Source organism: Conger conger, chromosome 14 (genome assembly GCF_963514075.1).
Source record: "Conger conger chromosome 14, fConCon1.1, whole genome shotgun sequence".
NCBI lineage: Eukaryota > Metazoa > Chordata > Actinopteri > Anguilliformes > Congridae > Conger > Conger conger.
In genome coordinates, this window is record NC_083773.1 from 19035743 (window position 1) to 19048801 (window position 13059).

The following is a 13059-nucleotide window of genomic DNA, read 5'->3' on the forward strand; positions in this document are numbered from 1 at the left end:
TTCCCCTGCGTGTCCCGCCCTCCATCTCTAGCTCTGCGGAGCACAATGCTCTGCGTGTCTGTCACACCGTGTTTGAAGGCCTAAAGCAAAGACGTTTTTCTCTCGTTTTCGGCCAGGGAGAAGGAATGCGTTGCCTTTAAACTCGACAGCGAGAGCATGCCAGCCCGCGTACTCCTGTGGTCGTGACGTGTCGTGACGTGTCGTGACGTGTCGTGACGTGTGTATTTTGCCGTGGGTTCTGTTGGGTTTTGCTGTGCACACGACTGCCATGCTCACCATTCATTGTATTCATTTGATGTGTTTGTGTTTCAGTTGATTGATTTGTTTTGCCATCCTGACGTTTTTTTTTTTTGCATTGTGTTGATTGTGTGTCGGTGTTTTCCTTATGTGTGTTGTTACGTGAAGGACACGTGTTAAACACGTGACCATAATGAGAGCACCGATCTGGTCTCTCATCTCTCACAACTGACCATTTTATTCCTGCAGATCAATCCCACCCCCTCCACCTCCCCCCCACCCCACCACCTCCCACTCCACAACTGAGCCCACCTAGCAGAAAATGGTAGCCAATACTCTGTCTCTAACAGTGTCTCTCTCTCTCTCTCTCCCCCCCCCCCCCTCTCCGTGTGCCACTGCTTCTGGCTCCCAGATTAAAGTGGTCAATGCATTCCGCAGTTCCCTTTACAAGGGGCTGGATAAGGCAGATTCCAGACACTGCATCCATAACTTCATGTCACATCCCGAATTTGGCCCCAATTCCAAGGACGAGGACGAGGACGAGGCTAGACCGATCTCCACTATAGAGGAGGACGACGTGGACATCGAGACGCTCCCCACGTCCTCAAACGAAGCCCCAGCCGGGGGCACGGGGGGCGCCTCCACTTCTGGGGCTGCGGCCCCCCCCGCGAAGCCCCTCCACAGTCAGGAAACCTCCATCTGATGACACACACACACACACACACACACACACAGCGCCCCTCTCCTGGGCTCACGGACGCAGCCGTTCTCTCGGACCCCGGCTTGGTGTTCTGTTTGAGGTGCGCCTCCACCTCTCCCCCGAACCCCGACCCCTGACCCCTGACCTCCCTGGCTTGCACAGTAGCGTGTGTGTGCTGAATGTACGTCGCAGCTGCAAGACACACAATCTAACTCGTGGGCGGGGCCACAAGGATTCAACCATTAACCCCCGACCCCCCACAAACAGCCCCATTGCAGAGCCATAGCCCTTGCTAGTCTGTCTGTGTACACCATTTTCATTTGACCTATTTATTTTCTTATATTCATTTCTGGTTTTTAATCTGTTGTTTTTTTTTACACAAATCTTACCATCTAGAATCGAATTGTGCATTTGTATACGATTGTGCTCACATATATACAGTTGTCATCGATGCACACAGAACCAGAAAAAAAGTGCATTTGTATGTACATGTATATATTGTGTATATGGACTCAATCGTAACATTGAATTGGCAAAATTGTACAAAACCTTCAGCTGAAATTGCTACAATCTTTCTTTGACCATATTATTTCCACATATATAGTACAGTAAGTATAAGTTGTGACTGGATTTTTTTTTTTCTGAATACGATGTTTCAAATTAATCAAATGCATAGTAGTTATTTCCTTTTTCATGTTGTTTTCTCCAGAAGGTTCTTAAAATAGTATTTTTTTCCCCCTGGTAATTCGTATGCACGTTTTCAGAAGGACATCACTTTAGATGCTGCACTATTCCAGTGAGTTGTTTATACACTGAAAAGAAAAGGAAAGAGAAAAGCGTTGAATTTCCAGACCATGTCCATGCCGATGCATCATAGAGCGCCCCCTACCTGCAGCTAACGGTAATGGCACAGTGGTGCAAAACCCTCCAATGAGTGACCCAAGTGGGAGTGTCCGACCACACCTCTCATCCAATAAGACCATGGCGGGGATCTCTAGTCTCGATCTTCATCAGTTCCTCAATATTAAATTAACGTCAGGATGAGTAAGAATTCCTTTTAGGTACCCTTCAGAGCATGCATTTACTCTTCAGATTTCATTTGGGATGGGTGGGATCGCAGTTGTAAATATATTAATTGTGCGGGAGCATTGGTGTATAAAATGAGAAGGAGAACTGAGATTTTTTTTTTCTTCTCCAAAAATGTGCAAAATAGATCAATTTCTGTACCTAAAAAGACTGAATAATAGGAAATGTTTGCCTTTTAGCGCTTGAAAATGGGCAAATGATTTCCCTCATAGGCCTCAATGGATTATTGAGTTTTGCTGTGTATGTTAAACTGACAAAACAGTCCATCATTCCCACTTTACCACCAGTGGATCGATCAGGAGTTATGATCCATACCCTACCTGTGTCCCAACAGCATAGTCATACGGCACGTCTGTGCATGTTTAAGTGTCAAAATAAATTATACCTAACAAACAAGCTAAAAAAAAAAAAGAAGTATATGCAACAGAAATGATTTGTTTGGTCCTGTAATTGTTCCTTTAATCAAACCTAACAGGTGTAAGAATACCACAAACTGCCGGTTTTGCGAGTGTGGCCTGGAGGATGTTTTTGTGTGCTTATTACCGATATTGTCGTACTGCCACATTCAAACCTTTTTCATATCTAGGTTATATAGAATCCTCAAATATACTTTTTCTACTTAATCACAGCCATATTTTCTAGGTTGTTTTTATATCCCATTTGTTTTTAATTTCTCTTTCTGATGTTCCCAAAAAAAAAAACAAATCAAAGACAACGTGTCACTGCCGACAAAAGACCGCTGTGTTGTTTACCGAATAGAGTCCGCATACACTCCGGATTAACCCTCCCCACTGGTGATAAGGTTCCTTTTGCCTCTCCCATTTATTCAAATATAATATAGAAATATGGGGAAGCTCGCATGGTTTTCATATAGAAAACTATCACAATGTTTTGTTTTGTTTGTTCTTTTCTTTTGTTTTTTTTTACAATTCTTATGTATTTTTATATTTAGTACTGTTTAGTATTTTAAATATATAATATATCTACGCTGAAGATCTTGGCAGCATTAGGTAAATGAGAGAAATACTTGGTAGAGTAATTTTGCAAATATTTATATTTATGCTGCGTTTGTTAACCATTCTTAGCCATCCAGTACTGTGGCCTCAAACTAAAATGACTTGTTTACCACTTAAGCCATGCCATTGGACGAACTCTCTGTGAGACTTCACCAACCAATCAGTTTTACTGACCTCCCCGTAGTATGAGCACGTAAGTCGCAGTGCTTTTTTGACTTTGTGTTGGTGTAGAAGGTGTATTCCACAGACTCTTACTCTGTTCTGCCTGTGAGGACTTATTGTTTTTCCTTTCCTTTTGTAATTTGGTAGTAAGTAATGCTTAGTGGAGTAAATAAAATACATTTAAAATACAATGAAACAATACTTTTAAATAATACAGATTAATTCTGAAGTATATTTTTTTTCTATATATCTATATTATATATTATATATATATTTTCTATATTTTTCCGTTCTTACTGGTTGAATTGACAGCAAGTTTAATTTATTGAGTATGGGGAGTGGTGCTTTAGATGACTGGTTTTTAGTTTGAGTTGAATTGTTTAAATAGATGATTCTGATATTGATGAACCTGAAAAAGGACGTAGGAAAATGTTGATGAAGAAAGCAGAGAGGGAAGGTTCTTTAATGCACTTTGAGGGCAGAACAGCACTGCTGCCCTCGGTGGGTGTGTCTGGGGCACACTGGGATAGATGCTGGAATGCCTACAGAGCTTATGTCCAGGGACACATTGTACAGTGGAAACACCCCTTTCATAATTCTGCCATATAACAGTACTTTATGGAACAAAAATGACTCTTATACACTCAGTATATTGTAAATAATAACGTGGGCTTAACATTGATTTGCAGGTTAAAAAACAAAAAAGGAAAAAAAAGTGGGCAATCCGTTGTTATGGATCACCAGCATAGCTTTAAGAATGTTCTGCCAAAGTGTGGTGTACAATCCTCACGTTTTGTTTTCCCCTTCTGCGCACCATTACGTCACGTGTTCCTTTCCCATCGTGCTGTTGCAGATTACCATTACGTGTGTTCTCCCTGCCCATTACGCCGCTGCAGAGACGACCGCCGCACCTGTGCTTGCTTTGCTCCATTTCACCGGACCGCGTGTTTGGCAAACCGGAATCGCAATCTCAATCGCAAACTGTTGCCGAAAGAACCCCTTTTCCTATTTAAATGGCCTTCATTGTGCTGCTGTGATCTGTTGTGACTGGATTGCCCTTGCGTATCTTTTGATAGTGTACTGATACTGTATGTGTAAGATGCACCTGCTTTTTTAGGGCCTTTCTCGTTTTTCTCTTTTATTTTGCTTTGGTTTGTAGCCTCCCACCCGCACCCCCCCCCCCCCCCCCACCCCACCCCCCTTGGCATGGCTATACAATGAAAACAAAATAGCGACTGGAATTTGTAACTTACAGAACATGGGGAAAAACGGCACAACCAAAAAATAGTCATTATTTGCTTCCTTGGTGCCCCCGACAACACGATCAGATCTATGATACCATAAAAACTTACTGCACACTCAACTGTTCTGTGTATATTGTATACAGATTACAAACGAGATTACTTGCATGTGCAATAGGTTTCAAATAATGAAAACAGATCCACAGCTGAATTTTATGTTGGTGCATTGTTACTCTACTGATTTTCTAAAGACCTTTTCTTGGGTGATGGGGTTATGCTGGGGAATTATGCGCCACCGTTGTAAATACAAAAGAAGTTTTGAAACTGGAATGTCCCAAGGTTTAAAAATCATAAACCCCTTATTTTACATATATTTACTCTAACCGGTGGGTGTGAAGTTCACCCTGTGTTGAGTACATTGTAAATGGCTGGATCTGCAAAAAAAAGAAAAGAAAAAAAAAAAAAAGGAACACTGAAAATGAGACGATTTCAGTCATTCATATGATATAATAAGCACTGGTGTTATTTTTGTATAAACATTATATCATCTATGTGGCATGCATGACTTATAATCAATTTGGTGGTTCAAAGCAATATGTACACCTGGTGCGATTGGTATTTATGTGTCCTGTGTAGCCCAAGCCATGCTGTGCTTACGAAAATGCATTTGGAAAAAAAAAAAACAAACAAAAAAAACGACTAACTGTTCAGTATATGTGTTCAATGTTCTGCATGTTTAAGTATGGAATGAGACATCCCAAATGTTTACTTGCTTCCAAGATTCCCAACATGCATTAATGCATGCACACACACACACACAGTACACACACAAAAACACAAGCATACACATACACACACACACATAAACACAAACACACACACACACACACACACACACACAAACACACACACAAACACACATTTACAATACAAAGTATACACATATGCAATTTTTTGCATCCGACACACCAATAGCAGAGAGCCATTTCCTGTTCAGGAGAAACACACACTGATAGGATGCTGTTCTGGAGGGGGTCCAAAGTAATAAAGTCAGAGGGAGAATGTGTTTTGGGAACTCTGTTTTTTGTTTCATTTTTCTTTTACATGATAATTAATTGTATTAAATACAATGGCTTGTTAGTCCGGGAGTAGAATAACATGTCTTTGGATGTTCTGTGTTTCTGAAAACAGCTAATTATTCTCTTTCACTGCTGCCCTAAATGTTAACAAGTTGGGCTTCTGTATAGTATATGCCGTGTGTGTGTGTGCATGTGAGTGTGCGTGTGAGTGAGTGTGTGTGTGTGTGTGTGCGTGCGTGTGTGCGTGCGTGCGTGTGTGCGTGCATGCTCATGCATGTCTGTGTCTGCGTAATGTAATTTTAGAAAGAAGCTTTGTATCTTTTTTATGTTTCGAGAATCCGTGTAACTTGGGAAGAAGATATCACTCTCATTATTCTGCTTCTAACACCGCTACATGTTTAGTGTTTGATTCATAATTGGACTGTCTACAAAATACAAGAAAAAGGCTGTCTCTGTCTCAAATGGCGATCTGCATGCACCGTTAAAGTAGTTCTTCTTACTCTATCCCACCGCCACGTTTCCGAACCTGATAAACACACGCAACATCATGATTTTGTCTTGCAGGTTGGCTTATTGACCAATAGTGCAGGTCATTTATGCGCATAATGAACGTTTACAGAGCCTTTAACAACAGAAGGGTCGCCTCTACACCACTGACTGATTTTCTGAAGGAAGATCTTGAGATTCTGGCAGGAGTTAGTTCACTGGCAGAGCATGTAATTCAATTTGAAATGCTCCTCGTCACCATTTGAGTCCCCTTAATTATGGAACGTAGAAATAATTAGCTGCATGATTAACAGAGAAATGCCTGACTGTTTCTCCCATCTTTCACCACTGCTGCGGAGGATAATGAATTGTGAAGGTATGCATTAATTGACCAGCCATCGCATGCTAGCGAGTACACGGACTCATTCAACTGATTTATTCCCTCTGCCCTTTTACAACAGGGGGTATTTTCGTGAAAGATGCTTACGCCAGTGAATGCCAGTGCACATGCAAGCTTGGGAGTCATTGAGTAGAAACCCCCCCCCCGAAACACACATACACCCACACACACACACACACACTCTCTCTCTCTTTCTCACACACACACACACACACACACACACACACTCTTTTACATACATACACACATTCTCTCTTACACTCTCTTTTATACACACACACACACTCAAAACTGAAGCCAAAGAGAGGTCTTCACATGAGAGAATTGGGTTGGATTGAACATGGAAAACTAATTTTGGCAAAATGTATTTCTCCGCCTGAGTTGTTGAATTTGAGATTGGGTTTGACTCGTGATTCAGGCTCCCTTGTGTAATTTGCACCTTGTAATTGTGAGGTGTGCATCACGCGCACAGGTGTTCACTTTTACGGCTGCAACTACCTCCCAAACACATGCGTAAAACCCCAGTGTTGAAACGTAATGCAAACGTTATGTGAAGGTTAGGTGGGCGACTGCCTGTGGGTTCATCTTGTGTAGTCCTGCGAGAGTTTCATACTCAGCACCAGCACTGAAGTGAAAGATTTACATCTGTTCCTTTTAAAGTTGGTTTACAATAGTTTATCACTGCCAGATTACATCATCAGAATCACAGATTTGTTTGTACCACCGCAGGTACATGAAGGCAACGTGGAATATCAGCTCAAACTCATGATGGCCATGTCGTGTGTTTGGAAAGCCATTTCGTATGTTTCTGTGATAACTGATAATGAATGTTTGCTTAAAGAGGCTGAAGGCTTAAATCCTATCTATGTTGTGAATATTAATGGGTACAAAAGCCTGATTAGATATGGGTAGGGCAGAGGTCATCATTAGGCTGTTGGCCGTTTGACAGGCCACCCAGAAACCACAGGAAGTGTGCTTATGAGTATGCTTCATGACCTTAGAGCTGAGCGAATCACTGGTGCCTTCAGAACCATACCACCCTGTTTACACTCTGCTGCTCTACACAGGAGAACCACCAGGCAGTTTGGACTCACATTTACGCAGCTTTCCTGCTTTTTCATACTCGTTTGTTGTTTTTAGGAGTCTATTCAAGCGTGAAGAATTGGTGTCTTCCAATTCTCGGGTGGTGAAATGAAATCACATTGCCTAGTTTTTCCTCACTAGTTTTCTTTTGAGAAGTTGATGTGCAGAGCAGAGTGCTATGTTCTGCGGTGAGCATGTGGACACTGGGCCTGGAAGAGAAGAGGTGTATTTCTGAAATGCATGTTAAAGTTCTGGAAAGCGGCCGTGCCTCCCAACTCCTACATCATGACATTCAGTTGCAAATTACAAGAGAAACCCCATCAGTAATCAGTGCTGCAGGAAAGCTAAAAGAGGCGGTGTGTGTTGTGTTCATGGACACTGAAAGGCTAAGCTTTCTTCATTAGGGAACAGACATTCAGCGCCTCAGGCGCGCGTTATTAAATGCCTTTGGTCAACACTTGAGCGCTTATTTACGTGCTGTTGGGGATGAAACACGAGCGTATAATTCGCAACTCCGTAACTCTTCCTGTCCCAGATTCCTTTTGTTTACAGTCCTGGACCATCTGCCAAGACTTACACAGATTACCGCGGATCTGCATTAGATGTTAGATGTGGTGTTCAAAGGCTGTGGGAATGATCGATGGGGCTAGGCGAGCATGCCGGCGCGATCACAAGCTGGTGTCTGCCGTTTTTACAGAACGGTTTAAAAATGTTCATTTTTTACTCTGTAAAGGAAGAATGGATTTGAAGAATGTTTCAGAAACTCTGCTCATTCAGATCAAGCTGTGTGTTCAATTAGCCTGCAGTTAGTTCCTCTTCAGACTGTAAGATGATATCAGTCTCAGCTTTTATTTTTTTGCATGCATCCAAGCTTGAATTTAGCTTTGGGATTTTCTAACATCAGAAGTGAGTTTAGTCAGAACAGCTGTTTCCCACACATCACAGGTCCTGTTTCAGTTCCTGATCCAGTGAGGATAGGGAGAAAGGAATAGTCATTACTGTTTCATTAAAAGAAATGTCGTATTTGCATTAAAGTTCTCTTTATCTGTTGTCATATCACTGGTCTGAGTACACAAGTAGCATACTAATTAACATTTATACCATTTACAGCAGGCGACAAACTATGCTATTAAGGAGTTTGGACTGGATTAAACTTCATAATATGACAGTAGATGCTTCCCTGTTTTATAACTCAATAATGCATTCTCCAAAGCTTTGGATATCCACAACATGAGACATATTCAAAAGAAACAGAGTCCAAGAACAGTTTCCCTGTGGGGATATATAATATATATATATATAAAGTATATTTATCATAATTGGATAATATAACTATTTACTGATCAAAGTGGTATTGAACAGATGTGATAGCACCAAGTATTTAAACTTAAATGAGAAACATTCCCTAGACAGTCTCTAGCAGTACTGAAGTACATGGCATGTATTTGATTGGAAAATAAGTGGGGAAGTCCTTACTAAAAGCGTAACTGTTTTTGCATGTATTGCTTCTGTGTGTGTGTGTGTGTGTGTGTGTGTGTGTGTGTGTGTGTGTGTGTGTGTGTGTGTGTGTGTGTGTGTGTGTGTGTGTGTGTGTGTGTGTGTGTGTGTGTGTGTGTGTGTGTGTGTGGTTAAGGGTACAATAGTACTCTTAAGTTGTATATTGGAGTGCAGTATGCTACAATATGACAGTTGTGCACACTTGTGAATAGATTTAAAGCAGCATCTGTAATCAGTGTGTGTATCAACTGAACCTGATATATCCCAATTATTCATTTGCTCCAAGATCTTGTAAATACTGTTCGTCGCCATGCCAAAATGCCACTCCTGTTTGCTTTGAACTATGCAACAGTTTATTGGATTTTTAAAAAAACAATTATTGCTTATTTATTTTCATGGTTCTCCACCTATTGCTCAAACTCTTTCTCCCTCTCTCTGTCTTTGTGTGCTTGTCTTTCTCTGTCTCAGTGGATGCAGTCATTCCCATTCTCCATGTCTTTATACTAACTAAACACAAGCATAACATGTATGTATGTGTGTGTGCATATGCACAGTATGCACACTTTATATTTTTTTCTTTACTCTTTTGTAATATATGACCATGTGGAATGCCTTGTTCTTTATGTCCTGTCCTTTGAATTTAAACAGAAGAAAAAAATGCTAATTCACAAGGAATTGAGGTGAGTTATTATACATAAATCTATATAAATAAAATAAAGCCATTGGGATTTGAAATACATTGCTTTTGGGGTGTTTGTGTTATTTTCCGTGTTGGACTATGTACAGAATTGCTTTGACCGGAGTATCATTTAAACAGACAAACACACTTGACAAAAACATAATGGAGACATAGGGCATTCCTGGTATATATCATGGAAATACTGTCTCTCCATGCAAGCAATTTTTTTTTCTCTCTTTCTTCAATTTCTTCATTTTCATTATTTAAATCTAAAAATAATACTTGCCCTTTAAATTGTTGGATTAAATATAAATACTGACTTATTTTGTAACACAGAATAGACATAATTCTGAATGACTTTGAAGTCAAAATAATTTACCTCATATCTGTGACTTGCATATTAAACAGTGACCCGCAGAAATCAATTCCAGCCTGGATTAAAGCAAATAAATAAAAAATGTGCTCTTTGAAGAGATGATGAACATAAGCTTGGAAATGTAGCTATATTCCTGGATTTAAGGGTCTTAAAACAGTGCAGTATTAGGTTTTGTGATAAATTGTTCCAGGACAGAATGATATACAGTAAGCTCCAGACCATGGCTGTGCTTTTAATGTAGTGTTTATACAAATGACAACAATGTTATTATTCTGTTTTTAAGATAAATAATTCAGAAAATGTCTTCAATTACTCAACTGTATGTTCATTCATTCATTCATTATCCTAACCCGCTTATCCTGAACATGGTCGCAGGGGGGCTGGAGCCTATCCCAGGACAGGTCGCCAGTCCATCGCAGGGCACACACACACCATTCACTCACACACTCATACCTACGGGCAATTTAGACTCTCCAATCGGCCTAACCTGCATGTCTTTGGACTGTGGGAGGAAACCAGAGTACCCGGAGGAAACCCACACAAACACGGGGAGAACATGCAAACTCCACACGTTTGCCCCGGCCTTTATATAATTATATAAATGGAAACTTAACAGCCTCCAAGTTAATTTGCTACTGTTATTATAATTTACTTAATTTATTTATACAATATTTTCTTTTTCAACTCAAAATACTGGTTTGACTACTATTATATTTTATTTCCACACAATTAAAAAATAGTGGTTTAGTAAGTCCAACAGCACCCCCACTTGGATGATATGGTGTAATGCATGCAATAACAACTGAATTTTTTCTATGGTAGCAGTGACCAGTAACATGAGGTTACTGAGGTCAGAGATTCATACCATGCAGTTAAAACAAAAGGTGGGTTGTCTACAGTTGAACAAAATATTTAAATCCTTTTTTGTTTTTATCAGGCATATCGGGCATATTTTCATGAGACGATGCTGTTATCAGTACAGGTATGTCCTGTATGTCAGAAATAATTGTATCTGTAGTTTGTGAGCTTTATTATAATCAACAACAACAGGAGAGAAAACTATAGCAAATATTACAAAACCACCTGTTTTTCTAGCATGGAGCATCATCAAGAGGTAGGCCTGGGTATAGTCACTCATGGCTGTAGTGTTTGTCTCTCCCAAGGCAAGGTTTTTGATCGCCAGCTATCATGGATGCAACCCATGGCCTTTTTTTGGCACATCCCCCTTATTGACAGCACCCTGGGGTCCCGCCTATGGCCTGGAACTGGCCCCACACTCGTATACAGCAGACTGGCAATATGAGTCAGGTCAGGAAGTCCCTTGGTGAAGCCAGCTTAATCATGACTAATGTGAACCTTTTCCCCGTGTTACTTCTCTGCACTCACCTTCACATAATCTGAGATGGGGAGGGATTCATTTACCTGATTCATTTAGAGGATGATTAGATGGAGCCAGATTAGGATTTCTCCCATGCCATCAGAAAATGCTTTGTTCTTCGCAATCACCGCCACCGGGATCCTAAATGTCCACAGAGAGCGGGGACCTTGTTTAAACTTCCCACCTAAAGGATTTCCTATGGCACAATGCCTTGAAAACATTTTCATCAACAATATGACAAATATCAGATTCATTGTTTTTGAACTTTCTGTCACAATTTAATATTCTAAGCAGTGTTTATTTTCTAAACAGCCTTTTTCAAAGTTGAACATCCATCCATCCATTATCTGAACCTGCTTATCCTCAACAGGGTCGCAGGGGGCTGGAGCCTATCCCAGCATACATTGGGCGAAAGGCAGGAATACACCCTGGACAGGTCGCCAGTCCATCGCAGGGCGCACACACACCATTCACTCACACACTCACACACTCATACCTATGGGCAATTTAGACTCTCCAATCAGCCTAACCTGCATGCTTTTGGACTGTGGGAGGAAACCAGAGTACCCGGAGGAAACCCATGCAGACACGGGGAGAACATGCCAACTCCGCACAGAGGGGCCCCGGCCAACGGGGATTCAAACCCAGGACCTCCTTGCTGTGAGGCAGCAGTGCTACCCACTGCACCATCCGTGCCGCCCAAAGTTGAACATGAAAAAAATTATATATTCAAACATACAGTATTTTGTCTGAGTTGTCTGTTTCCCCAAAAAACGAGATTGTAGAGTTTTATTTAAAATCATCTTTGTCATTGGAGAGGGCAGTTTAATTGTTCCTTTTTAACAGTTTGAAGGTTAACATGTGAGGGAAAATGTGTCTGGCAGTGATTATACAACTTTAATCTGTGCTGGTCAAATATTCATTCACTTAACATCAGCAAATTATTTCCTGTCCATTAAATCACAAAAAGCCCAGAATAATAGGGTCAGATGACACTCATATCACTTGCTGTGTGCTTATGTACCCGATAAAATTAAATGCTTTGTCTGGACCAACATATCCTTTCAGATTGAAAGAGGGCCCATTAATTTGGTTTTAGTTATTAAAATCACTGGGCTTTCGGAGGGACACTCATTTATTTCCAATGACCTTCAAATTGTGGAACACGATTCATATATATTGAATAGTGAAGTGAATCATCTATTTATTTTTTTCATGCCATAACAGTACCGGCGCTAATATTGGCACATAATCTAATCCACTTCAGATAAACTGGAGCAGCTGATTCTATTGTACTCATTTCCAAGAATATTAGTTCTCTAAGTATGTCATGATAATTAATTTCCTTATAAAAAGAAAATCAATAAATTAATAAAAATACACTACAGTGGTTCCACATCAAATAGAACCAGCAACCTCACAATTTGTTAGGCACCTCACGCACTGACATTTTGTCGGTGTAAAAATATGGCAGGAGTAGTAGTATGATCAGCAGCAGCAGCAGCAGCAGAGACGAGTCAGGAGCATGGCTAAGCTCTTTAGAAGACGTAATGTAGTAGGAGGCAAACACCACTTATGAATACCCGATCGTATTCCTTGGTTTTATTATTTTGCCTTTGTTCATTATGGCATAACAGCT

General features: G+C 40.6%; 1 protein-coding gene across 3 annotated transcripts in view; it reads left to right on the top strand.

Moving 5' to 3' along the window:
* The window catches only part of atp2b4 (ATPase plasma membrane Ca2+ transporting 4), a 106373-nt gene extending 96647 nt beyond the window's left edge, over positions 1–9726 (top strand). For all 3 annotated transcript variants that reach the window (XM_061219264.1, XM_061219261.1, XM_061219263.1), the window contains one exon: positions 650–9726. In XM_061219264.1, coding sequence (XP_061075248.1) covers positions 650–940 — 291 coding nt within the window. In that variant the 3' untranslated portion in view covers positions 941–9726. The remainder of the gene's footprint in view (positions 1–649) is intronic.
* The last annotated feature ends 3333 nt before the right edge of the window (positions 9727–13059 follow it).